We start from the raw sequence: 27,624 nt of genomic DNA, 5'->3' as shown, positions 1-27,624 counted from the left end.
TTATATTAATACAAATTCTTGAAATCCAAAGGGAACGCAAAGATTGTCTCAACAAGTCCACCACGGCTAAATAGAGTCACCTGCCCACTCTCTTTTCCCAGTTCTCTCCAACTTCCCAGGGGTTTCTTCGTTTTTGGCATGTGAGAGGTGTGACTCAGCACCTGACGGGCACACGGGGCTTGAAATGAAAGAAGGGAAGCCTTTCAAGGAGTGGACTTTTCCGTGGGTGAGGGGGTCACAGGCCAAGTCTCCTCCCTACAGGGGACCTCGGTGACAGACGAGACGGTGTGCACTCCTCCTCCCCCTCCCCACACACTTTGGTCACCGCAGTGAGCAAGCCCGTAAACAGGGGCGGGCAGCGGCCAGAAGTGTCACACGAGCGGACTTCTTAGCGTCCATCTGGTCTGTCGCCACCGCGTCAGTTCCCGGCTCTGCTCTTCACCTCGGCCGCCGCCTTTGGGGGCGGGGCCTCCGGGGCGCGGGGCGGGGCCGAGAGGGGCTGGGGGTGGCCCGAGGCCTTAAGGGGGCCGCGTGCGCGCGGGCAGAGCAGCCGCCGCGGCACAGCCTTCCACCCTCGCGCTCCCGCGGCACCGCCCCCGTCCGCCGGAGCCCCGCCCCTCCCACCGGAGGCCCCGCCCCGTCCGCCGGAGCCCCGCCCCGCCCACCGGAGGCCCCGCCCCCGCGCGCCGGAGCCCCGCCCCGCCCCCGCGCGCCGGAGCCCCGCCCCGCCCGCCCTAACCTTCCCGGCTCCCCGCAAACCCCGCTGCTCGTGTCCCGCGCCGCCTGTACTGCAGGAAGGATCTGCGGGCTCCAGCCGCGCCAGCCGGAGCGCGCTGCCCGCACCATGCCCCGCATAGATGCGGACCTCAAGCTGGACTTCAAAGATGTCCTGCTCCGACCCAAGCGAAGCAGCCTCAAGAGTCGAGCCGAGGTGGGGCCCTTGGAAAGCCGCATTGGTGTGGGATTGTTTGTTTTTTTCCGGGGTGGCGCGGGGGAGGTGGGTGAGAGCCGCTGTACTGTGCACCCACCGCGCCTGCTTTTCAGTGTGTCTAGGGGTGGGTGGGACGCCGACCCCCTCTGCTCTTCTCACCACCGGAGAGAGGGAAAACCAGCTGGTTCCCTGCCAGGACAGGAGGTGTCTGTAAGAGGTCCGAGCTGTCCTTAAGGGGTCCGACTCTGGCCTAAAATCTTCAATGCGTCCGGTTGGGGCGGCGAGGGGAAAGGGACAGCGGAACTAAACCCCAGAGGAGCGAAGACCAAGTGATCAGCTGATTCAGAAAGAGTGACGGCGACGACAGGGGCCGGTTGAGGGGTGCATATAGGGTGAAAAGGACGCAGCAGAGCCCAGGTGTACAGGGACGGGGATTTTTTTGGCAGCGTCTCTCTGCGGAGAACTCCGACAGCTTTAGTATCAGGTCCAGCCATGGAATTTATTTTAGGAGGTCTGAAACACAGGGAAACTCCGGGACAAAAGTTTAGGGTTTACTTTCTGCGTTTCAGTGACTTCTGGGAGGCACAGGCTGGGGACCTGTGCCTGGTGGCACCCCCTTACTGGACAGCTGGAGTCCAACCCAGTCTTCCAGAAGCTGGAAACACTGGGGTGCGGGTGTGGGGGCTAATGGGACCGCTGGGGGGCAGGGGTGGGGGCAGTTTTGCCCATTCTGCCTTAATAATGAGAGCAAAGCCTGAGGAACAGGTGGAGACCAGACTGGAAAGAGCTAGAGGGTGGGGGCAGGAGGAAGGTCAAGTCTTGAAGGATAAACTAGTTGCACAGATAGGCAGAATCCCCTGGAGATGTGTATATGTGTGATGGTGGCTTTGCTTGGGGCTTTGAGCTGGAGAGAAAGGTGAGGAAACTGCTGTGTCTGGAGGCAGGGGTTGCAGATGTAAACAGGGGGAGGCTGAGCCAGCATAGGTTTCTCCACCGGAGAAACACCCCCCCCCCCCCTTCCAGGACCATAAATAAATCCCCTTGCGAGGATCTGGGCTGCCTGCCTGCCTGCCTGTGCGGCTGGGACTCCTGACTGCAGTGCCTGGTGCTGCCAGCTGAGGGCTTGTTTGAATTAACTACAAGCCTCCTGCTTTAGCCAATAATCAGAACTAATCAACTCACTTTCTCAAGCTGGAGGGTTGGCAGCTGGAGCCCAGACTGGAAGAGGTGGGGAATGAGTAACACTTGTCACTCTGGATTGGTCAACTCTCTTCCTGCCCTTCACTGTGTCACTTGGAAGAACAACGAACAGCTTGGATGGCAGGGCCCAGACTCCTGAAGTCTCAGCAGTAGCTGGTACCTGAGTCCACACTGAGACGAGATGTGGGGATTTGGGGCAGACTAATAATTTGGTGGCAGCAATAATCTAAATATTGGGTTCACGTAAAGAAAAAGTTATTTTGAGAAAAATCATATATTTAAAGCAAGGATGTATTATGTGTATTTTCTGAAGCAGGAAACCTCTTGTAAAACATTCAGAATTTATGTTTGTTGTTGTTGTTCAGTTGCTTAGTCGTGTCTGACTCTTTGCAGCCCCACGGACTGCAATACACCAAGCTTCCCTGTCCTTCACTATCTCCCAGAGTTTGCTCAAACTCATGTCCCTTGAGTCGATGATGCCATCCAACCATCTCATCCTCTGTCACCCCCTTCTGCACTAGAATGAATTACTCTTTTCCAGGGAATAGTATGACTTTGTCTTGAGTCATCTGGTTTCGTAATTTGGGCTGACTGAAGCTGTTAATGTCCCAGCTTCCCATGATACATTGCAATCTACATGCACACACAGCAGTGAGATCTCGGTGCCCTTGAGAAGTGTTTTCAGATTTCCACGTTTGTGGGAGTTTACCAGCTCCCTCCCTGGAAACCTGAATTAACTGGCGTTGCCTTTCCATTTGGCTCCTATCATGGCTTAGCTGCCTGCTGGCCACCCCCATCACCGGACTGCCCGTTTCATTGATATTGAGGGACCTAGGAAGTGAATGGCACCCCACTCCAGTACTCTTGCCTGGAAAATTCCATGGACAGAGGAGCCTGGTAGGCTGCAGTCGGAGAAGGGTTGCTAAGAGTCAGACATGACTGAGTGACTTCACTTTCGTGTGTTGGAGAAGGAAATGGCAACCCACTCCGGTGTTGTTGCCTGGAGAAACCCAGGGACGGCGGAGCCTGGTGTGTTGCTGTCTATGGGGTCGCACAGAGTTGGACATGACTGAAGCGACTTAGCAGCAGCAGGAAGTAAAGTTGCTCAGTTGTGCCCTACTCTTTGCAACTCCACGGACTGTAGCCTGCCAGGCTCCACTGTCCATGGGATTCTCCAGGCAAGAATACTGGGGTGGGTTACCATTTTCTTCTCCAAGGGATCTTTCTAACCCAGGGATCAAACCCAGGTTTTCTGCATTGCAGGCAGACTCTTTGCCATCTGAGCCACCAGGGAAGCCCATTTGGATACCATCATGGTTTAGCTGCCTGTTGGCTACCCCCATCACCTGGCTGCCTGCTTCATTGATACTGAGGGATCTAGGAGGACCTCTAACCCCCTTTCAAGGTGTGCTCAGTGGGCTGTGGATGCCTGAAGTTTCCCACAGGCAGAGGAAAACTTTGCATTGTACGACCAGGTATCATCCTGAAGTGCATGCCCCCAGGCACGGGGATATCTGAATGTAAATTTGAAACTAAATGGTAAATGGCCGGACTTTGAGCCCAGCCCTAGAGCAGATGTGAGTGGAGCCGGGAGAGCAAACAGCCCCCGTGATAGCAAACAGCCCCCGTGATAGCAGTCTGGCTGGGAGGGGAGCCTGGTGACTGTTGACAAGATGCATCGCTGCAGCAGCTTCGCTCAGAGCTGGACTAGCTGCTGGATCCACCAGGCAAGTGAGCAGGAAATGGAGAGAAAGGCAGGGTGCCCTCACACTCAAGGTTAGTGCTCCTGCCAGGGCATTGCCACAAGTGTCACAGGAAATGAACCTGAGATCAGCTCCCAGAGGCTAAGGGTACAAGTGGAGACAGCCCAGGTGGCCTTCCTGTGGTTGTACCACGTCACCAGCCATTGTCAGCTGTCCCTCCATTGTCTATGCTCCTGTTTCCACAAGTCCTCGGGCCGCAGGAATAGAGGGCCACAGGGCTGCATTTAGGTAGTGTTTTCAGAGGAAGGGACATGTTGGTTGGGCAAGAGCTCTGCCACACTGAGGGGGTGACCTCATCCCTGACTGCCTGAGAATTTTCTTCCTTTGGACCCATTCCTTGCTCCAGGGTCCCATCCTTGTCCTTAAGCTAGTAAGATGTTTAAAGAAAACCACAAACCTAACGGCACAACCATAATGTTGGAAGTCGGACAGTGAAGGAGTTTGCAGCGGAAAACTGGTCACTTGGGCTGGGGCAGACAAGACATAACCCAATGAGTGATCAATCTCCTAAATGCTCCGTAGTCTTTTTCTCACCAGAGGTCCGGTGAGAAATGGACCAGCTCTGGTGAGTTCTGGTCCAGCTTCAGTGGACAGCAGGCTGGTCTGAGAGGAGCAAGACCATGGCAGAGTAGAGAGGATATTGGCTGGAAGAAAGGAGACCTGGGTTCTTCCAGGCTCTGAGCCAGTTGTGTTATTTCCTGGGCTCTGTGTTTTCTGGGGCCACTGTAACAAAGTATCGTAGACCGACTGACTCACACAACAGGGATTTATTGTCTCAGTTCTGGAAGCACCGGGTCAAGATTTCAGCAGGGTGGGTTCCTGCTGAGAGCTATGAGGGAGAATCTTCCTTGCCTCTCCCCTTCCTTCAGGTTGTTGACGCACAGCCTGGTTATTCCTTGGCTGCAAGCATTGTTCAATCTCTGCCTTCCCCATCAATCAGCATTCTCCCTTGCTGTGTGTCTCTGTCCAAAGTCCCACTTTTTATAAGAACACTAGTCATACTGGAGTGGGACCTACCTTAATGATCTCATCTTACCTTGATTACCCACAAAGACCTTATCTCCAAAAAGGTCATGTTCACAGGTACTGAACTGGTTGGTATTTCAATGCCTTTTGGAGGAGAGACAGTTCCAACTGTAACAGCCTCTGTAAATGTTGCTCTGTCACACTGGAGGGTTTGACTAGGCTTGCTTTTCATGAATGCATCAGAATCACCTAGGAAGACACTCCTAAATACAGTGTCTCCTTCACAAAGGTTCTAATTTATGAGGTTGGGGCGGATTGAGCATGTGTATTTTGGGAATCATCATGCGTGATTCTGATGTGCACACAGGTGCCGGGGGCTGGCCACTGGAGCCTTTGCACAGTGGAGCACCGTCGTTTTGTGGTGATATGCGACTGCACGTGCTTCCATGAATCCTGACACCTGATGGGGAAACATCCTGGGGACCAGGCACGTTCAGAGGGCTGGGCTGGGGCCACCACACATTGCCCTGAAAGACTGGGAGCCAAAACACGATCCCATCCTTACCCTTAGCCAGACGTTAATTATTTGCACCCTTCTGAGCCACTCGGACCACAGCAGGGAAAGGCATTGCCCTGTACTTACAGTCCACACGTGAGACCGGTACCAAGTAACACAGAGAATTGCTTTAATCAGCACCATCCATAGATTTAGGCAAAAGAGGCCCCTGCCTCAGACCCCATTTTTGTCCCTTCTCATTGGACAGAGCTGAAGGCTGGGCCTTTCCCTCGGGGCCGTGCTCTAGATACTCAGGATCCTGAATTTCCTGCCCAGATGACTTTGAACGGATTCCAGGGCCTGCACAGGGCAAGAGGGCAGAGGGCAGGGGGCAGGTGGGTGGGGGGGTGGGGAGCCTTCCCTAGGTGTGTTTTCTAGTGGCCAGCCATGCTGCTCAGACGCTCGTCTCTCTATCTCAGAGAGTGGCCAGGTCACTGCTGTTTGAGGGATAGGCTGTGGACATGCAGGTTAGCAGGTAGACTGAAGTGTCCCTGTGTGCACAAAAGGATGTGTGTGAGCGGAGATGGCCAGGGCTGGCTCCCATGACGCCATGTTCTAGTGCTTTCCAGGCCCTTAATGAAACTGTTGTCCAGGAAGGAGGACAGAGCAAAATTTGTGCAGCAGCTTCTTATACGTTGCTCCTGACATTGAGATATGTGGCAACGTGGTAGATGGGCTTCTGGTTGTACTTCTGGGCCCTCAAACAATGGGCTGTAGGACTGACTGTGATAAAAGTGAAAGTGTGTTGTTTGCCCAGTCATGTCTGACTCTTTGCGACTGCATGGGCTGTAGCCCACCAGGCTCCTCTGTCCATGGGCTTCTCCAGGCAAGAATTCTGGAGTGGGTTGCCATTCCCTTCTCCAGGGGATGTTCCTGACCCAGGGATTGAACCTGGGTCTCCTGCCTTGCAGGCAGATTCTTTACTGTCTGAGCCACTAGGGAAGCAAGAGCAGTTGAAACGTGTATTTTTGAGGTGGAGGAGGGGTGGCTTATTACTTTATGTGCCCTTTCAAATCAGGCTTAGCAGAGAGGGGGTTTGGAGGTGCTATATTTGGTGCCTTGACCAGCTGTGGCAGATTAAATGCCAAGTTTAGTTTCTGGTGGCTAGGATATTTAAAATATTTCTCTCAGCAAACAACTGGTCTGTTTTGGGGTGTGTGTTTGTGTGTCTTTCTGTCTGTGTACATAAGGTCGGAGCAGATATTTTATTTCTCATTCCTAGAATTAAGGATTGCATAGACTCTGCCATGTGGAGGAGACTAGACATGAGGGGAAGAGTTCATTGTCAAGGCTGACCTCTTCCACGGAGAACAGTTTTTTGCCTACTGCCTATAGGTTTTTGGAGTGCCAAGAAAAAAAAAAATACCATTGTGAGCTCAGCCAGGTGCAGAGTGTAGCTGCTCTTCCCATGCTTCTTGGAAGGAGTATTAGTAATTCGAGACCAAGAAATCCTGATTGTCCTGAGCCTGCAAAGCCAAAATGTTAGAGGGCCATTAGCAGCCCAGAAGGGTGCCATTAATAGTTCCCATCAGTTATCTTTCAGGATGCAGATTGAACTTGCTTCACTGAAGTAGAACCAAGCATGGTCATAAAGGAAGTGGGGGAAAGGGATGAGCGCCTCCCCCCAGTGCCCCCGCAGTCACAGCATCTCTTTTCCCCTCGCTGATGCTGTTTAAGGCCGATGTCGTCATGTTGATGACCTCATTGGCTCAGGAAGGTTTCTGTGTGTGGAGGAACAGGAGATGCGAAAAGGCCAAAAGACCTAGGTATCCCCTGGTGTCTTGACATGCTGATGGCAAAGCGAGAGTTACTTCCTACAAATAGGTTCATCGGTACTGTTTTTTTTACTAGATCCCGTGTGTACGTGTTACTATGCGGTATTTGTTTTTCTGACTCACTTCACTCTGTAACAGGCTCTAGGTTTATCCACCTCACTACAACTGACTCAGGTACTGAGGAACCTATCTGCAGGACAGGAATGGAGACACAGACGCAGAGAAGGGACTTGGGGACACAGCGGCTGAAGGAGAGGGTGTGGGGCGAACTGAGCATTGATGGAAACTAGTACAGCCACTATGGAGAACAGTGTGGAGATTCCTTAAAAAACTGGAAATAGAACTGCCTTATGACCCAGCAATCCCACTGCTGGGCATACACACCGAGGAAACCAGAATGGAAAGAGACACCTGTACCCCAGTGTTCATCGCAGCACTGTTTATAATAGCCAGGACATGGAAGCAACCTAGATGTCTGTCGGCAGACGAATGGATAAGAAAGCTCTGGTACATATACACAATGGAGTATTACTTAGCCAGTAAAAAGAATACATCTGAATCAGTTCTAATGAGGTGGATGAAACTGGAGCCTATTATACAGAGTGAAGTAAGCCAGAAAGAAAAACACCAATACAGTATACTAACGCATATATATGGAATTTAGAAAGACGGTGACGATAACCCTGTATGCGAGAGAACAAAAGAGACACAGATGTATAGAACAGTCTTTTGGACTCGGAGAGGGCGAGGGTGGGATGATTTGGGAGAATGGCATTGAAACATGTATAATATCATATAAAAAACGAATTGGCAGTCCAGGTTCGATGCAGGATGCTTGGGGCTGTTGCACTGGGATGAAGCAGAGGGATGGGATGGGGAGGGAGGTGGGAGGGGGTTCAGGATGGGGAACACGTGTACACCCGTGGCAGATTCATGTTGATGTATGGCAAAACCAATATAATATTATAAAGTAATTAGCCTCCAATTAAAATAAACAAATTTAAATTAAAAAAAAAGAAAATAGCATTGACGTGTATACACTGGTGGTGGTGGTGGTGGTGGTGGTGGTGGTGGTGGTTTAGTCGCTAAGTTGTGTCCAACTCTTGCAACCCCGTAGATTGTAGCCCGCTAGGCTCCTCTGCCCATGGGATTCTCCAGGCAAGAATACTGGAGCAGGTTGCCATTTCCTTCTCCAGGGAATCTTCCCAACCCAGGGATTGAACCCAGGTCTCCCGCATTCCAGGCAGATTCTCTACCAGCTGAGCCACAAGAGAAGCCCAAGAATACTGGAGTGGGTAGCCTATCCCTTCTCCAGCGGATTTTCCCATCCCAGGAATCAAACCAGAGTCTCCTGCACTGCAGGTGGGTTCTTTACCAACTGAGCTAGCAGGGAAGCCATGTGTACACTGTCGTGTGTAAAACAGAGAGCTAGTGGGAAATTGCTGTATAACACGGAGCTAAGCCTGGCGCTGTGTGATGACCTAGAAGGATGGGATGGATGAGGGGAGGGACGATGTAATTATGCCTGATTCACACTGTATGGCAGAAGCCAACACAACAGTGTAAAGCAATTTTTATTAAAAAATAAAAAAAATAGAAAGTTACTTCCAACGAAAAATAAAAGGCTCTAGATAAACACTGGTAGGAAATGATTATTGCCATGGTCCTTAGTAAGCCAGGATTAATGTAGGTCCAGATTCTTGCGGCAGCTTAAGATTCACACCTGGGTTTGTGCTGCCAGTTCTCTTTGGGGAAGCGCCCCCTTGCTTCCGTGCGGGCTGTGTCCCACAGGGTCCAACTGAGGAAACAGGACTGAATATTTAAAACAGGAAATTTAATACGAGGCAGCATGGCTCAGCAGAGATGCCAGAGGGGATATGAGGGACCCCAGAGATTGGCTGCAGAGAAACCACTTCCAAAGGGGAGGGTCCCAAGGCCTGGGATCACTCTGTGAGCTAGAACCACAACCTGGCAGGCCATGGCCGAGGGGGTCTGCAGAACTACTCTGCGTGGACCCAGGCCTGTCTCCTCCCTTGCCCCACCAGTGACCCCATTGGCCAAACCCAGCCAGAAACCAGCCTGGGAAGTGGAGCCTATGGTGGTGTGTGTGTGTGTTGGGGGGTCCTTAGATAAGAGCAGAGCACTTAGATAAGAGCAGGCATAGGATGAGCACTGCATCTGGGCACATACATGGCTGCCTTTGTATGGCAGCCGGAGATCTGGCCCACGTTGAGGCCATGATTTAAATTCTGCTAGCTCTTGGCATGGAGAAGGCAATGGCACCGCACTCCAGGACTCTTGCCTGGAAAATCCCATGGACGGAGGAGCCTGGTAGGCTGCAGTCCATGGGGTCGCGAAGAGGCGGACACGACTGAGCGACTTCCCTTTCACTTTTCACTTTCATGCATTGGAGAAGGAAATGGCAACCCACTCCAGAATTTTTGCCTGGAGAATCCCAGGGACAGGGGAGCCTGGTGGGCTGCCGTCTATGGGGTCACACAGAGTCGGACACGACTGAGGTGACTTAGCAGCAGCAGCTCTTGGCGAACACCTGGCCCTACTCACTGCTTTTGCTGAGCCCGCTTTCCTGGCTTAGCTCTCGTTCTGGATTCTCGATCACTTGAGTTAGTCATAAATACCCTGAAGCTGGAATTAGGGTAGAATTGGAGCTGTGTTTGCAAATCAGAAACCAGTGGTTATGTGCACAGTCGTGGCTATCTTTGAAAGATGCTGGTTGTCATGAAACAGTGGAGAAGGTTGAAGGCAAGGGGATTAATGGGGCTTGCTGACTGCAGGGTGAAGGTGAAGTGCCTTGTTCTCTCCGAAGGTGGGAATTAAAGGGAGAGTCTTGAATGGCAGGGAAGACTGGAGTGGATTTTCCCAGAAGGGGAACTGTCCCTCCAGAAGTGGAGAACAGTGACTTGTGTGTGGTGTTTGAGGCTGGCATGAAGCAGGCTGGCGACAGAAGGTGGCGGGGGATGGGAAGGAGAGAGCTTCCAATTTGGAGGCTAGGCTTGATGGCAGAACATGCGGTGCCTTGTCCTGGTTTCTTGAGGATCGCAAGGAGCTGGGTTCTATTTTTGCACCTGGATAACAACCCATGATTCCATTTCCTCAGGGACTCGCTTGTGTTTGGAACCCCTGGCCCAACCCCTAAGAGGACCCAGGGACATACAATTCCTTCGTGTCTTTTCATTCACTGCAAACTCTAGAAATTCTGCCCCAATCACATAAAGAACCAAGGACTTCTTTTCCCTCTTGCAATAGGTGGACCTTGAGCGAACCTTCACATTTCGAAACTCGAAGCAGACCTACTCGGGGATTCCCATCATTGTGGCCAACATGGACACCGTGGGGACGTTTGAGATGGCAGTGGTGATGTCACAGGTAGGACGGTGGGCTTTTTCCCTCTGGTGCTCACACTGGACAGGTTGTCATACATAAGGGAAAGGAGAAAAGTGAGACATTTCAGGTCATTCACTTTGGCCAAACTAATTGGTTCTGAGTCTGATTGTTGTTGGAAGCCCTTCTTTTTCTCTCTTCCATCAGAAGGTGGGTAGAGTCTGGACTTCACATTCAATGAGATGGTCTAGATCTGATGCCCAAAGCTCAGCTTCTTTGTACACTGGTGCCAATCAAATCTCAGAGACCATCTTTAATCATTAACTTCTCCCACCTGGAGGGTGTTTCAGTATCTGCAATATAGCTCAAAGATATCGTCGTGTGTATCCCTTGATGGGGAGTTTTGGGTGAAGTAGAAAAGGATAGCTTTATTGCTTTGCCATTGAATCTACCTGCAATGGAGGAGACTTGGGTTCAATCCCTGGGTCAGGAAGATCCCCTGGAGAAGGAAATGGCAATCCACTCCAGTATTTTTGCCTGGAGAATCCCATGGACAGAGGAGCCTGGGGGCTATATATAGTCCACGGGGTCACAAAGAATCGGACATGACTGAGCGACTAACATACTCATTGCTTTGCCAGGCAAAGGGGGACACGATGGACTAATGAATTCAAAACTGTGTGTCTGCACTTAGGGATGATAGTGACAAGTTTTGTAGTAATTGTTCAAAGAGGGTGTGATCAGCTCTCAGACATTCCTCTGATGGGTTGGTGGTAAGGTAAGTAGGAGTCAGTGTTTTCAACCTTCAGGTCCAGCTGTCTGCGGTCTATAGGCTTGTGGGCACCATGAGAAGTAGTGCCAGTCACTCAGTCACGTCTGACTCTTTGGTGGCCCCTGGACGGTAGCCCACCAGGCTCCTCTGTCCATGACGTCCTCAAGGCAAGAATACTAGAGTGGGTTGCCATTCCCTTCTCTAGGGGTCTTCCCAACCCAGGGATCGAACCCGTGTTTCCTGCACTGGCAGGCGGATTCTTTATCGTCTGAGCCACTAGGAGGGTGGGCAGCATACCATCCTTAATCATTAACTTCTGCCACCTGGAAGGTGTTTCGGTATCCGCAAAATAGCTCAAAGATATAGTCGTGTGTATCCTTTGATGGGGAAACAGGACCTTGCTCCCAGGCTGCTCCTCACTGTTGTAGCTTGCTGGTCTCCCCTCCCTTGCCTAATCAGTAACTGTTTGAATCTGCCCATTGGAACTCCGGGAAGGTCATGGAGGCTGAGTGAAGGCTGTTTCCTATAATCAAAGCAATGGGGGACACTGAAAAGCTGTGCCCAGGAGCCTCACAGGACCCTGCTCAGTTTCAGACCTGCATCCATTTCTTCCTTGAAAATGCCTGTGATAGTTTTGGAAATTAGAGATACAAAACGAAGCTGGATGTCATGCCATATTACAGTGTTAGAGAAGTGTCACATTTAGTAGAAGAGCGACAGCACCTTTAAAAAGACAGAATCACTTTGCTGTGTAGCATTTATTATATCACAATATAGAAACTGTAGGTGCCAAGCACTGGATGGAATGTGGATGAGGTGGTCACAACTCCACCAGAGACAGACAGGAGAGGTCACTTGGCCCAAGGCGTTTAGGCAAATAGACAGAGAGCTGAGATGCAAACCCAGACTGACTCCAGCATCAGGGACCTGCCTCCCAACTTACACTGGCAGATCATAGTACTGATATAAGCTCAAGGTCCCTGGAGCCGGCTGCTCTCTTTCTGCCTGTAAAGAGACTAGTATCCTGGGCTTGGGAAAATAAAGGCAAAGCTACTGTGGGCAGAACCTTCATCTCACACATCTGTGTCTGCATTTGGATTCAAGGTTCAGTGCATCTTAACTCATCATCGATGTGAAATGTGTGTTTCTGAGGCTCAGAGTCTGTGCATCTATTTCCATAGACAATGCCTGCCAAGTGAAAAGATAAATCCAATTAGTTGAAAGAGCTTCTTGCTGTGGGCAGCACGTCTAACCTCAGGAGGTGCTGGGATTCATTATTAGCCAGTGATTAGAAGGAAGATTTTCAACAAATTATGAACTCACCAAATAGTGAAGGGGGTGGTCTGCCTGAGGTCTGAGGCCAGGATCAGTTGCATCGTCTGTCCGCCCTCGGCCCCCGTTGAGCTTTGGGCCAGAGGCTAACAATTTAATTGGAAAAGGAATTTGTGGGTTTTTTTTTTTCTCCCTATCTTTCCCCTCACTTTGCTGTGATCAGCCATTGCTCTTCATGAATTATGTATTTGTGTAAAAGTGCATGGAATCAGGGAGCGATTAATAGCCCTGATTAATTCACATCTCAGATTACTGTTTCATGAGAAACAGAGAACTTGCTAGGCTCTTCCCATTTGCACAGGAAAGACTTTCCATAAATGAGACAGTGTTCATTGAAATAACTAATTATGTGTGGGTCCTATGAATTTTCCATTTCTAGAATGCTGAGTTAGTTCCTTGCATCAGTTAAGTCAGAGAATTTTTCAATGGGGGAGAGACTAAGAGAAGTTTGGAATGAGGCCCCTATATAGGAGGAGGAGGAGCCTGGGTTCTGCATTCAGATTTGAGTTTGATTCTGTCCTTTGCCCCCTTTTTGGCCAAGCAGTTGTTAAATTTCTTAAATGTAAGTTTCTTAAGTCCCATCTTTGCCCACGAAGTTACTGCTATTGTACAAAGTTGTTCTGAGAAGTACATGAAATAATGTATGTGAAGTTCTTACGCAAAATAGATGTTCAGTAACCCCTTGCTGGGTTGATGGTCATAGTTTTAGAATTAGGATTTATGTGCTTCCTTCCCTCAAGAATACCAGCTGCCTGATGGGTTTAGCTTTTAGCAGGAAATGTTTAGGTCATGAACACAAAGAGAAACTTTCGGGTAGAAGCTGAGGTTCTTTTGGGTTGACTAAGCATCACTAAGCTCCAATACTTTGGCCACCTGCTGTGAATCGCTGACTCATTGGAAAAGACCGTGATGCTAGGAAAGATTGAGGGCAGAAGGGGGCAACAGAGGAGGGTGAGATGGTTGGATGGCATCACCAACTCAATGGACATGAGTTTGAGCGAACTTTGGGAGAGAGTGGACAGGAATGCCTGGCATGATGCAGTCCATGGGGCTGCAAAGAGTCAGACACAACATAGCCACTGAACAAGAAGAAGAAGCATCACTTTGCCTTCGGGCTGTGCTGCTGACTAGCAGGAGACCAGCCCTCTGGGCTGCTCTTGGCCTGTCACATGTGGGCTGGACCAGGGCTCTCAGAACCCTTCCTCATCCTCTCCCACCCCTGCCTCCTGGCATTGCCTCCTAAATCTTGAATGCTGTGTTGGCTGATGAGATTAGAATGGAAAACACGGTCCTGTGATTTCCCTGGTTACACCTTCCTCTGTTTGGGGCTCCTCGGAGCAGATTCAAAGCAAGTGAAGCGTGAATGGCTGGAACACTGGATGGTTTTGTCTTGGTGGTTTAACCTCGCCGTATGGAGGAAGGCGGGGCAGGGTTCCCTTGGCTTCTCGTCCTAAAGGTGCCTTTCTATTTCGTTTCCTAGCACTCCATGTTTACAGCGATTCACAAGCATTATACCCTGGATGACTGGAAGCTCTTTGCAGCTAATCACCCAGAATGCCTGCAGGTAAGACTCTACCCTGGTTATAAATGACCTTTGTTGCCCAGGAAACCGACAATGATTTCCAGAAAAGGAAATGGTCAGGGTAGTCAAAAGGATTTGAGTTGGCAGCAGATAGACACACAGACTCCCAGGAGATAGTGAAAGACAGGGAAGCCTGGTGCCCTGTAGTCGACTTAGCAACTGAACAATAACAACAGACACACAGTTCCAGAGAGATATTGGGGAAGGCAATAGTGAATCCCCAGCCCTTGATTGTTGCTAGGAATTTGCCAAGGAAACCTGTTCTGTACTTCTTTTTAAAAATATGATTTACCTATAAGGAACATATTTTTTTCCCTTGGAAAGTGAAGTGTTTTGTCATGAGAGCTTGCGGAGGTCCCAGCAAGGTCAATCCTGCCAGGGATTGAGTCCATTCCAAACATGCCTTTTATCTAGACAAAAACATCTAATTATAATAAGTTATAATTGGATCTGAATATGATGGAGCAGAATAAACAGTATGCTCTCCAGGATGACTTTAGTGAGAAAGGCAGATAGCACAAAGTGTTGGCGCAGCAGTTGGAACCCTCTGCCGTGCTGGTGGGAATGTAACATGGTGCCACTGCTTTGGAAGACAGTTCAACAATTTCTCAGAAGGTTCAGCATAGGAGTTACCATATCACCTAACAATTCTATTCCTAGAATAGACCCAACAGATATAAAAATATATGTTCACACAAAATCTTATACACGGATATTGCATGGACTACAGATCACCAGGGTCCTCTGTCCCTGAGGATGCTCCAGGCAAGAATACTGGAGTGGATTGCCATGCCCTCCTCCAGCGGATCATCCCAACCCAGGGATCGAACCCCGGTCTCTCATGTCTCCCGCAGTGCAGGCAGATTCTTTACCATCTGAACCACCAGGGAAGCCCACACAGATATTCACAGTAGCACTCTTCATGGTAGCCAAAGGGTGGAGACAACCCAAGTGCTCATCAGCTGATGAACAAACAAAACCTAGTATACACATAGGGCGGAATATTCAGCTAAGAAGGGCAATAAAGTATTGATTCATGCTACAACATGAATGAATCTTGGAAATGAAACTGTTCACCTCAAACTGGGACTTGGACACACACAGCTGGGACTCAAACCCAAGCAAACCCACGGTCTTTCAACTGATCTCACACACTAGGGTTTCAGGACCTAATGAAGCTCAAGTTCTTGATGTTTCATCGCAGAAAGAATTCAGCGAGAGACGAAGTGATAGGTGTGCTGCCTGCCAAGTGGCTTCAGTTGGGTCTGACTCTTCATGACCCCATGGACTGTAGCCCACCAGGCTCTTCTGTCCATAGGGATTTCCAGGCAAGAATACTGAAGTGAGTTGCCATGCCCTCCTCCAGGGGATCTTCCTGATCCAGGGATCAAACCCACATCTCTTATGTCTCCTGCATTGGTGGGCAGGTCCTTTACCACTCATGCCACCTGGGAAGCCCAAAGAGATATGTAAGAAGTGGATTTATTTGAAAGGAACACATGCCACAGGGTGTGGGCCATCTCAGAAGGCAAGAGTGGACTTGAAAGGTGGCACTAGTGCTCAGTTGCCTCGGTTTTGTCTGACTCTTTGCAAGTCTCTGGACTGTAGCCTGACCGGCTCCCCTGTCCATGGGATTCTCCGGGGAAGGACACAGGAGTGGGTTGTCTTGCCTTTCTCAAGGGGATCTTCCCGATGCAGAGATTGAACCCACCTCTCTTAAATCTGCTGCATTGGCAGGCAGTTTCTTTTAGCACTAGCGTCACCTGGGAAGTTTGAAATGTGGTGTGGTTAGCTTTTATGGGGCACTTCCCTGGTGTCTCAGTTGGTAAAGAATCTGCCTGCAATGTGGGAGACCCAAGTTTGATCCCTGGGTCAGAAAGATCCCCTGGAGAGGGGCATGGCAACCCACTCTCGTATTCTTCCCTGGAGAAATTCCATGGACAGAGGAGCCTGGCGGACTACAGTCCATGGGGTCGCAAAGAATCAGACTCGACTGAGCTGAGTGACTTAACACTTTCAACTTTGCACTTTCACTAGCTTTTATGGCTTGGGTAATTTCATAGGATAATGAGTGGGAGGATTATTCCAACTTTTTTGGTGAGGGGGTGGAGATTTCCAGGAACTGGGCCTCTGCCAACTCTTTGGTCCTTGATGGGCCGCCTTGGAACTATCATGGTGCCTGTGGGTGTGTCGTTTAGCTTGCCGATGTGTCACAGTGGGCATGTACTGAGGCTCAGTTTCTAGTGGAAGTCTGCTCATCCTCCATCTTGAACGCATTTGATTCTGATCAGTTTATGTTGATGAGTTCCAACATCCTCCTGTCCATGGTTGCTCAGCAGCTAGTTGTGATTTTGATGTTCTCGCAGAAGATAAGCACACGTCCTTTTTGCTCACCATCACTGTGACGTGCTAAGTCGAATTAGTAACTGAACAACAACGGTGACCGTTTACGTTGTGTCCTTGGTCTGTGTCATTCTTTTAAAGGTCGTGCCCTGCCCGCTTCACTCTTGTTTCAAAAACAGTTTGCTAAGTGAAAAAGCCAGACACAAAAAGCCTTGTATATGATTCTATTTACATGAAATGTTGAGACAAGGGAAACCTGTAGAGACGGAAGTGGATTAGTTGAGAGTGAGGGCTAAAGGGTGTGGAGATTTCTCTTGGGAGTTGATGAAATGTTCTAGAATTGATTGTGGTGATGGTTGCACAGCTCTGAATATACTAAAACCCACTAAATTGTGCACTTTAAATAGAGGAAGTGTGTGTGACTAGATCTCAATAAAGCTGTTATGAGAAAAAATACAGGCGGTTTGAAAATAATAAAGGCCCCAATAGAACATGCCAGTCTTTGATCCTGCATCTTGATCCTGGCACCCTCGGTGGTCCTGCATCCATGCCAAAGAGACATCTCTACACTGGAGATGATTTCCTCCATGGTCAGATCATCTGGATTGGAAAGTGACTTCATATTGTACTGATTTTGAAGTTAGACTAGTTTCTGGCTATTTTTCTTTGCTGTGCCGTGGCTGTGTGTGGGTTTTGATTGGCGAGGAGGTGGTTTCAGAGGTAAAACAGTTCTGGCTCACACTTGAGTCTTTTCTTTTTGGCATAATTTATTCTAATGGATTATCTCTGTTTCACCTTCTCCCCCTCTCCTCTGGAGGAAGTTTGGGGAGCGTACGTTTCCAGCAGCGCACTGTGAATCAGAACCGTGGCTTTCATTACCAAGGGCGATCATTCCACTTACTACCCCACTGCCACTGAAGTTAAAGCTCATTAAAAAGGGTACTGAGAGAAACGTAACCAGTCTCCAGTTCCACCTGCCAAACTTGAACAGAAATGAAAGATTAAAAAGATAGCAGAGCTGAGTGGGAGGGAAAGAACCTGTGGACCTGGGGTACCTGGTCAGACTGTCCTGGGGAGTGAAGGTGGGAGTCGGTATGTATCATATTACCAGTGGTTTACACTCAGTCTGTGGGGTGTAGCTACACTGTTGTGATTTGTGGCTTAGGGAGAGTAACAAAGGATAGTAAGATGTGCTGCTCACCCGCAGTTTATAGTTTAGAGGTGTGAGTTAAAATATTGAATTTACAAATTTTAAATTTATAAAAAATAAATACGTCATAGAAGGTGAGACGCTAACTCTGGGCACAGTCCCACAGGCTAGTTTTAATGAGGCATAAACTGCTAAAACCCACAGAGCAGATTTTGAGAGCCGCAGAGGGGTGGGTTGGAGGCACGGGTGCTGAGGAAGGTTGGGGGAGAGGGTATCACGGAGGAGGAGGTGGCGGCATCAGATGGAAACACGTCCCAGCGCAGACAGGAAGGATCCTTTCAGTCGCGTTCATTCTTGTGCTTTGGGACATTTTGTCTTTTTTACTGGAGACATTAACACTTGTATGTAATTTTTCTTCTCTCTCTCTTTTTAAATATTTAGTTATTTGACTGCACTGGATCTTAGTTGCATCATGTGGGATCTAGTTCCCCTGACCAGGGATTGAACTTGGACCTCCTGCACTGCGAGAGCACAATTTGCATGTTGTGATATTGTTGTATTGGGAGTAAAAATGAAAACAGGAAGGAGTTTTATCAGGGAGGTTTTAGACATCTTTCCCTCTCTCTTCCCCCACCCCCCTCTCAGTGGGATGCTCAGGGTAACAGCCACAGCTTTGGCATGAGGAACCCGAGCAGACTGGCCACCCTGATTCTCCTTGCCTCTCCTCTGCTCCAAGAGGAGAATTTGCACCAGTCACTCCATGGTTCTGCGTTCCATGTGGCGTTGTTGTTCAGTTGCCAAGTCGTGTCCGACTCTTTGTAACCTCATGGACTACAGCGTGCCAGCCTTCCCTGCCCCTCACCATCTCCCAGAGTTTACCCTGGTTCATGTCCATTGACTCGATGATGCTATCCAGCTATCTCATCCTCTGCCATCCCCTTCTCCTTCTGCCTTCAGTCTTTGCTAGCATCAGGGTCTTTTCCAAGACTGGCTCTTCACATCAGGTGGCCAAAGTATTGAAGCTTCAGCATCAGTCCTTCCAATGAGTATTCAAGGTTGATTTCCTTTAAGATTGACTGGTTTGATGGCCACGTGGAAAGCTTGAGGAAATTAAACAAAAGCCATGGATGAGATTGTGTGGCCAAGGCGCAGGGCTCAGTTTAGCGTTTATATGCAGTTTAGTGTTGGAAAAGACAACGGTCAGTTTAGATAACTGACCATGAGAATCTCCTTTGCCTCTGCTGCCGCAGGTTTCTTGAGCTGGTTCGCTGTGTGTATGATCAGGGTGAACCTCAGACAGGCACGGTACTGTCCCCAGAACTGGAGGGTGGATGGAGGCAGGGTCTGGCCTCTGAATGCCACTTACCGTTCCTGTCTTACACCTCTTGGTTTATTTGGTACAGCATGTAGCCGTGAGTTCGGGCAGTGGGAAGAATGATCTGGAAAAGATGAGCGACATCCTGGAAGCTGTGCCGCAGGTTAAGTTTATTTGCCTGGATGTGGCCAATGGGTACTCGGAACATTTTGTGGAGTTCGTGAAGCTGGTCCGGTCCAGATTTCCAGAACATACCATCATGGTAAGTGTGATGGGATGACCCTCTAGATGGGGAAGCAGAGAAGAGTTACACGGTGTGTTGGGAGAGCTGTGTTCTCTTGGGAGCTTTTGGTGCCTTCTTTCTAGAAGAATAGTTGAGAATCAGTGGGAAAAGCACAGGCAGCAGCTGTGAAGATCTGAAAAGTGGCTCCACTATAAAAAGTAAAATCCAGATCAATGCCGTAGGGTGTTGGCTCCTTGTCTCTGCTAAATATCATCAAGGGTTTCGTACCATGTGAGACCTTTAAACCAAGGTGTATGTCACTGCTTAACAGAGTCTATTAAAAAAAATAAAAACAACACAGTTGGCTTTCTCTTTATCATATTTGTCATCTCTGCGCCACTCTCCTTGCTAGTAGAAAAGTCTGCTGTGAGAGTTGAAATCCACAATATGAACATTTCACAATAGTCAGCTATTTTCAAATCAATTGGTGTATTGTTTTATCTAGGATCTTTATCTTTGAACTTTCCTACCTTTTGAGGGGGTTATTTTTACTAATTTTTAACACCATTACTGGTGAGAATGTATATCTGTTATCGTTGGGACACAGATTTATAGAAAAATGAACTAGAAGCTTTAGGGTTAAATTTGGGCTTCTGAAAAATCTATATTGTAATTATGTATCTTTATTGGTCTTAATTAACATGGTGATTATTGATTGACCACTAGATAATTTACCTAACTCTCCTTTTATGTTTTTTTGAACCCAGTTCTTTTCTAAAATTTATTTTATTGTATAGTGGATTTACAATGTTGTGTTAATTTCTGCTCTACAACAAAGTGCTTTAGTTATACATATGTGCATATATACATTTTTTCATAGTCTTTCTTGTTATGGTATATCACGAGATGTTGAATATAGTTCCCTGCGCTATACCGTAGGAGCTTGTTGTTTATCCACTCTGTACATATAGTTTGCATCTGCTAATCCCAAACTCCCAAACCATCCTTCCCCAGCCCCTCTTCTACCCTGACAAGCACAAGTCTGTTCTCTATGTCTTCCTTTTACAAATTTTTAATTTATCTTCACATTTCATCATTTTAAGGAAGGTATTTCTGTTGACAAAGCTAAATCACCTGTGAAGGATTTCCAAAACATTTTAAAAATATATTTTTATTTAGTGCTGGGTGTGCTGGGTCTTTGCTGCTGCTCAGACTTTGCTGTAGTTGCTGCCAGTGGGAGCTACTCTCTAGTTGCATTGCACGAGCTTCTCACTGCGGTGGCTTCTTTTCTTGTGGAGCATGGGCTCTAGGGAACGTGGGCTCAGTAGTTGCAGCTCTCGGGCTCCAGAGCAAAGGCTCAGTAGTTGTGGCGCTCGGGCTTAGTTGCTCCATAGCATGTGGGATCTTCCTGGACCAGGTATTGAACCTGTGTCTCCTGTATTGGCAGGTGGATTCTTTACCACTGAGCCACCAGCGCAGCACCCCGCCCCCCCCAACCCCCACCAAATTTTTGAGATAAGTATTTTTATGCTTTCCAATCAAGTGAGAAGAAAGCATCAAGTATTGTCCTGAGGTCAACCAGCTGTACCATGTTTGAAGCTGGGGGGGGGGGGGAACAGCAAGATGCGTTTCACCCTCATCATAGTGCTGCCAGCATTGTTGTGTTTTGATGAAGAAACACCATTTGTTGAGTTCCTCTCATGTCTTTCAGAAGGTAGAGATTTCACCTGCAATGCAGGAGACGGAAGTTCAATCCCTTGAGAAGGGAATGGCAATGAACTCCAGTTTTCTTGCCTGGAGAATCCCATGGGCAGAGAAGCCTGGCAGACCACGGTCCATGGGGTTGCAAAGAATCAGACACGACTGAGTGACTGACACTTTCACTCCCATGTTTCAGGAGGCTTCCTTCTGTTCTTTTTCTTTACATCATCTCTGTGAAGAGAAGGAACTGTTGTCCCAAGTTTATTGCAGATGAGAAATCCTTATTCGTGATCCTTCGACTTTGCGATTTTCACAAGCTCACACCCTTGTGAGTGTGGCACACCCTGTGGCGTGGTGGAGCTGGGGTTTGAGGTCAGGGCGGTCAGAATTCAGAGTCCAGGCTCTGCCCTGGAGACCTGCAAACATGCCCCATCCTTGCTAACTTTACTGATGAAGCTCCCTCCTTCCACTGGGCCATACACGTGACCAGTTTCCTATTTCTCAGTCCTGAGCTGGGCAGCTTCCTCAGGCTCCTGTCATCACCCAGCAAGGCGTATGTATCTAGTCCTGAGGTCCCAGCTGGCTCCTCTGCCCCTAGTCCCCTGGGGAAACGGAGGAATGAGAAAGCTGGCCTCCCGGGAGGGCAGATGCCCTCTCCCCTCAGCTGGGACCTGGGAGCCCTGCAAACATTTGGTGTTAAACACAAACTCTGTTCAGTGATGACTGGGATGGTAGGAAGAGCAGGACAAATATTTGAGCAGGAGGAGGCCTTCATTGATTCCTTCTGGTGAGTACTTCTGGGTTGCTGTGGATGTTTCCTCTGATCTGAGGTAGTGGGATCTAGATCTTTCCAGATCATTCCAGTTCACCTCCAGTAGTTAGGGACCAGAAATTACACTTTTTGAATGAAGCAACCTAGTGGCTTTACTTTTTTGTTTTGGATAATTGACGTATTCTGTTGTGAAATATGACATACATACAAACAAGTGCATAAAACACGGGTGTTTAATAAACGGTCATAAAAGCAGGGGCCCTTCAGCATACCTGTACTCTGCAGCCCCTCCTCCCACCTCGGACAAAAGCCCCACCCTTCCTGGTGCTCTTTTCCTTCCTCGAGTGTCCCTGGTTTTGCCATCTACCAATGCATTCCTAAAGGACACCACTGAATTTGCCTATTTTTGAACCTCATATAAATGGTGATTCTACTGCCTATCTTCTGGGTCTTTGCCTCTGTAGTTCATTGTGATGGCCCACATTGTTTCTTGGAAGCTGTGGGGTCATATACCGTTCCTGGGGTGAATCTTAATCCCGTTTCCCAGGCGCCTCCCTTGCTCTTGACCTCTTGCTCTGCTTCGATGCTGGTTGTACCAGCATTAACATCGCTGAGGGTCCTGGATGTCAGTGTGGCCACATGAGCAACATGATTCGGCCAAACCACGTTGGGGACATCACCTACCTTCTGAAGCTCATTCTTCTTCCCTGTGAAAAGCTGGTCAAGATAAAAATGGTTGGAGCATCATCATGGGGATCAGATGGGCTGATGGGAAGGGTGCAGTAGTCACCCAGTGGCAAGTGGGCAAGTACCACTGAGTGACTGGGTATGTGCGCTGGGAACTGAACCAGAGAGGGAAGGCTGATGGAGAAAAGAAATGGGGGTGGGATGAGGGGGTGTATATTGGTTTTAAGAAGAAGGAGACAACATGAGCCACTTTTTGAAATAAGGATAGTGATAGCAGAAATGCCCCAGCGCCCCAGAGCTTCCAGTGCACCCTGCATACAGTTGCCGGTGAGTTTTAGCTCACAGCTGGCTGTACCTAGGGCTGAGCGGGCTGCCGGTTGTGGAGCCTGGCTTCCAGCTCCAGGGAAAGGAGCAGGGGATATGGGCAGTACAGGAAGGAGGCGGGCTGGCAGGGCAGGGAAAGGGCGCCAGGCCTAGTGCAGTGCCTGGGGGCTGCTGGGGTAGGGGTGAGGCGGGGAGGGGGAGAGTGACACTGAGTTCCCATGCCCCCTGGGCACCCAGGGGTGCTGAGCCACACGGAGGCCCCGCCTGCTCTGTGCCTCTTCCCTGGGGAGGCGGGGTGGGTGGGGGGTGCAGGGTGATGCTTTTCAGCATTCCTCTGCAGCGCCTGCCGACTGCCCAGGGGGTGTATTACCAGTGTTGGCATTGGTCTCCCCAGGGATGAGCAGGAGGCTCTAGCCTTTCTCCCCCGGCTGCTTTACCTACATTGACTCCTCAGGTTCATGTGGAACCCTCCAGTATTCTTAACACCCTTGGTCTTTAGGAAGATAATTTTTCTCGTGGTGTTTGGAGGCATTGTGAGGATGCGCTTGTCCACTGATGGGGACCTGAAGGGTAGATAACTCGGGGGATGCTGAGTGCTGTCCTGATGGTTACTCTGCAGTGAACGGAAGGGCAGCTCAGAAGCGTCTTGGCAGAGCCTCAGTTCCAGGCTTGCTGCTCCCATTGCCCAGCACATCTGGGATTCACGTGGACCCTTTGCTTCTTACCTTTCACCTAAGGAAAGCACCACTGCAGGTCAGGAGGGAGGAAGCAGGGCTGTTTAGAGAACGTCACTGGCAGAAAAGGGTCTTGTGAAGGTGCTGGGTGTTAGAGTGTGACAAGTCCTCTGGGCCTCTGCCTGGTGGCTTTCCGAGAGGAATGGGAATGGTGTGTTCTTGGGTGGATTCCAGGGACTGTGGAAAGAGGCGCTAGCAAGGACCAGGCATTTGTCTTTTATGATAACTGGTGCTCGAGTAAGGCTAAGAGTACCTACTTTAGTTGGGAGGCTTCAGCTTAGAGGGGTCAAGAAACTTTTTGATGTTCACGCAGCCAGTGAGAGGTGGGACTGAGCTAAAGAGTGTGTCCCCTGGGTCTAGAATCCCCCTTTCCAGGCTCCCCCCGATTGCACCCTGCTGCAGCCAGACCCCCTACCAGCTCAGGCTCCTTGTGACCGAGAGGTTCCTGTGTGGGGTCTCTTGTGTGTGTTTAGTCGTGTCCAACCCTATGGACTGTAGCCCGCCAGGCTCCTCTGTCCATTCAATTTTCCAGGCAAGAACACTGGAGTGGGTTGCCATTTCCTCCTCCAGAGGCTTTTCCCAACCTAGGGATTAAACCCACAGTGTCCCGTGTCTCCTGCATTGGCAGGCAGATTTTTTACCACGAGAGCCGCCTGCGAAACCCAAGTTGGGTCTGGGAAGTGCTTTTGTGCTGGTGGCTCTTTCTGATCTGGCCCTGAGGACACAGGCTTGTGACACCTAATCTGTTCAGAGGAGACTAGCTCTGCTCCCCTGGGGAATGTCAAGTCAGCCACTGTTGGCAAACCCTGGGAAGCTGTGGGCACGTCCTTGGCCTTTGCGTGTGTGGCCAGTGGCTCAGACACCTGTCTGGATCCTTTCTCCAGCATTTCATGGTCAGATAAGGTTCTGAGTCACACGGAGGCCCTACCTGCTCTATGCCTCTTCCTGGGGAGGTGAGAGGGTGGGGGCGGGTGATGCTCTTCAGTGTTCTTGAAGGTGGCAGCCGTGGGCACCCTAATTTACCTCCCTGAAGCGCAGACACCCTCTCAGGCCAAGTTAGCCTAGATTTTCTGGTTCATCCTCTCTTTGGAACCAGTGTCAACTGAAACTGCGGCAGAAGCTAGGAAGGGCCCCCAAGATTCGGCTGATGTGTGCCTTTGAGAGTCATGCAGTAAATTTGGTTGCTTGTGTTTTTCATGTCAAAGGTGGTTATTGCCTTGGTGGCATCTCCTACTCCCTGGAATGCCCCGGTAAATAGAGGGATATCCTCGGGTGCATGGGGGAAGTCTCTGGTATTAATGTTCTAGCACTTTCTGTTAGGAGTTGGCCCTCAGGCCAGATTCAGTCTGCTGCTCTTGGCTTGTTGTTCAGTTGCTCAGTCCTATCCGACTCTTTGCGACCCCATGGACTGCAGCACACCAGGCTTCCCTGTTCTTTGCTGTCTCTCGGAGTTTGCTCAAACTCATGTTCATCGAGTTGATGATGCCATCCAACCATCTCATCCTCTGTCATCACCTTCTCCTCCTGCCCTCAGCCTTTCCCAGCATCACGGTCAGCTGTTTGAGTCAGGTGGCCAATGAGTCAGCTGTTTGCATCAGGTGGCCAAAGTATTGAAGCTTCAGCATCAACATCAGTCCTTCCATTGAATATTCAGGGTTGATTTCCTTTAGAATTGACTTGTCTGATCTTGCAGTCCAAGGGACTCTCAAGAGTCTTCTCCCACCACCGTTCAAAAGCATCATTTTTTTCTGCACTCAGCCTTCTTTATGATCCAACTCTCACATCCGTACATAACTACTGGAAAAACCATAGCTTTGACTAGACGGACCTTTGTAGGCAAAATGATATCTCTGATTTTTAATATGCTGTCTAGGTTTGCCATAGCTTTTCTTCCCAGGAGCAAGTGTCTTTTAATTGCAAGACTGCAGTCACCATCTGCAGTGATTTTGGAGCCCAAGAAAATAAAGTCTGTCACTGTTTCAATTGTTTCCCCATCTATCTGCCATGAAGTGATGGGACCGGATGCCATGATCTTAGTTTTCTGCATGTTGAGCTTTAAGCCAACTTTTTCACTCTCCTCTTTCACTTTCATCAAGAGGCTCTTTAGTTCCTCTTCACTTTCTACCATTAGTGTGGTGTCATCTGCATCCAACCATCTCATCTGAAGTGAAGTGAAGTCACTCAGTCGTGTCTGACTCTTTGCGACCCCGTGGACTGTAGCCTATCAGGCTGCTCTGTCCATGGGATTCTCCAGGCAAAAATACTGGAGTGGGTTGCCATTTCCTTCTCCACTGCATATCTGAGGTTATTGAGGTTATTGATATTTCTCCCGGCATTCTTGATTCCAGCTTGTGCTTCATCCAGCCTGGCATTTCTCATGATGTACTCTGCATGTGAGTTAAATAAGCAGGGTGACAATGTATAGCCTCGATGTACCCCCCCTTGACTTGACTTCCCCAATTTGGAACCAGTCTGTTGTTCAATGTCAAACTGTTGCTTCTTGACCTGCATGCAGGTTTCACAGGAGACAGGTAAGTTGGTCTGGTATTCCCATCTCTTTTAAGAATTTTCCACAGTTTGTTGTGATCCACACAAAGGCTTTAGCATAGTCGATGAAGCAGAAGTAGATATTTTTCTCGAATTCTCTTGCTTTTTCTGTAATCCAGCAGATGTTGGCAATTTGATCTCTGGTTCCTCTGCCTTTTCTAAATCCAGCTCGTACATCTATAAGTTCTCAGTTCACATACTACTGAAACCTAACTTGAAGGATTTTAAGCATTACCTTGCTAGCATGTGAGATGAGTGCAATTGTGCAGTAGTTTGAACATTCCTTGGCATTGCCCTTCTTTGGGATTGGAATGAAAACTGACCTTTTCCAGTCCTGTGGCTGCTGCTGAGTTTTCCACATTTTCTCATTCTACAGAAAGGATTTTTCTTGGCAAAAGACTTCCGAAGAGCCAGTAAAAAGTGGGTAGAAAACTTACTGTTTAATGGGTACAAAATTTCAGTTTGGGATGATGAAAAAGTTCTGGAGATGGATATTGGTGAAGTTCCTTTGTAAACCTTCCAGTGACAAGGACAGGTGGGTCTGATCAGCCCCGCTTTATAGCAGGATAAATGGAGACTTGGAGTGGATAAGATTTTCTTAAAATTACCCAGTGAGTGGGAGGGCCTTCAGTCAGCCCCAGCTTTCTGAAGTTATCTTACCATAGATGTCTGGGTCCAAAGGAGAACTGGAAGAATTGGGGTTGGTTTTTGCCCAGAGGACTTTTAAATTTATTTTTAAAAGTTTTCATTTTTTAAAAAAAATTTATTTAATTTTTGGCCGTGCTGGGTCTTGGTTGCTGCGTGGGCTTTTCTCTAGCTGTGGCTGGCGGACATCTCATTGTGGTGGCTTCTCTTGTTGCAGAGCTGAGCTCTAGGGTGCTCAGGCTTCAGTACTTGTGGCACAGAGGCTTAGTCAGTTCTCAGCCTGTGGGATCTTCCTGGACCAGGGATGAAAGCCGCGTCTCCTGCGTTGGCAGGGGCTTCTTAACCACTGAGCCACCAGGGAGGCCCCTAGAGGCCTTTCTTAAACGTTACACACGTACGTGAAATGTTCGTGTTGTTCCTTTTGTGTGTTCTCTGGGTCCTCCCACCTGCCCTGGACTCGGAGGAGCAGAAGGTGGTGCCCGGACAGTGCTTGGCCTCCCTGGGGAGAGGGGGGCCTCACAGAAACCTCCACCTGTCTGCTCTGGGACCCAGCTAGGGTCTGCAGCTTCTATTTGTCCTGGCTGCCCCCGTCATGACCAGGCCGGACGTGCTGCCAACTTCTGAGCCTGTGGTATCCACTCCCCACAGGAGCTGTTTCTGGCCAAGATAAGCCGACTGCTCACTAATCACCCCCGGCCAACTACCCCCCCCACCCCAGCGCATCCCACCCCGAGCCGCTGCTGCCTGCGCTGTGGGCTGGGCTTCCCCCAGAGCCTAACCACACTCCCAGGGCCTCTCGCATTTCTGAACTTGACTTCTTTCAGCTTTTGTGTTTGCCCATCTTGGTTTCAAACTTGGATTGGTGTTTGTTCCTGCAAGGGGACACTCACCGTCCTCGCCTAGTCATCGGCATCCTTGTTCTGTGGTCCTTGGGCTGGAGGCTTTTTGTCATCAGTCTGGGTTT

The 27,624-nt window shown here is 49.3% G+C and overlaps 1 protein-coding gene across 3 annotated transcripts in view; it reads left to right on the top strand.

The window, feature by feature from the left end:
• The first annotated feature begins 766 nt into the window (after positions 1–766).
• Positions 767–27,624, top strand: part of GMPR (guanosine monophosphate reductase) — a 59,391-nt gene continuing 32,533 nt past the window's right edge. For 2 of the 3 annotated variants that reach the window (XM_068960505.1, XM_068960504.1), the window contains exons 1-4: positions 767–931; positions 10,459–10,578; positions 14,118–14,201; positions 19,116–19,289. In XM_068960505.1, the coding sequence (XP_068816606.1) occupies positions 845–931; positions 10,459–10,578; positions 14,118–14,201; positions 19,116–19,289 (465 nt within the window). In that variant the 5' untranslated portion in view covers positions 767–844. The remainder of the gene's footprint in view (positions 932–10,458; positions 10,579–14,117; positions 14,202–19,115; positions 19,290–27,624) is intronic. The other variant, XM_068960506.1, reaches the window with a different exon arrangement.

This window comes from Capricornis sumatraensis, chromosome 22 (assembly GCF_032405125.1).
Source record: "Capricornis sumatraensis isolate serow.1 chromosome 22, serow.2, whole genome shotgun sequence".
In the NCBI taxonomy this organism is placed as follows: Eukaryota; Metazoa; Chordata; class Mammalia; order Artiodactyla; family Bovidae; genus Capricornis; species Capricornis sumatraensis.
The sequence above is the reverse complement of the archived record's forward strand: the minus strand, read 5'-3'. Positions and strand labels throughout refer to the sequence as shown.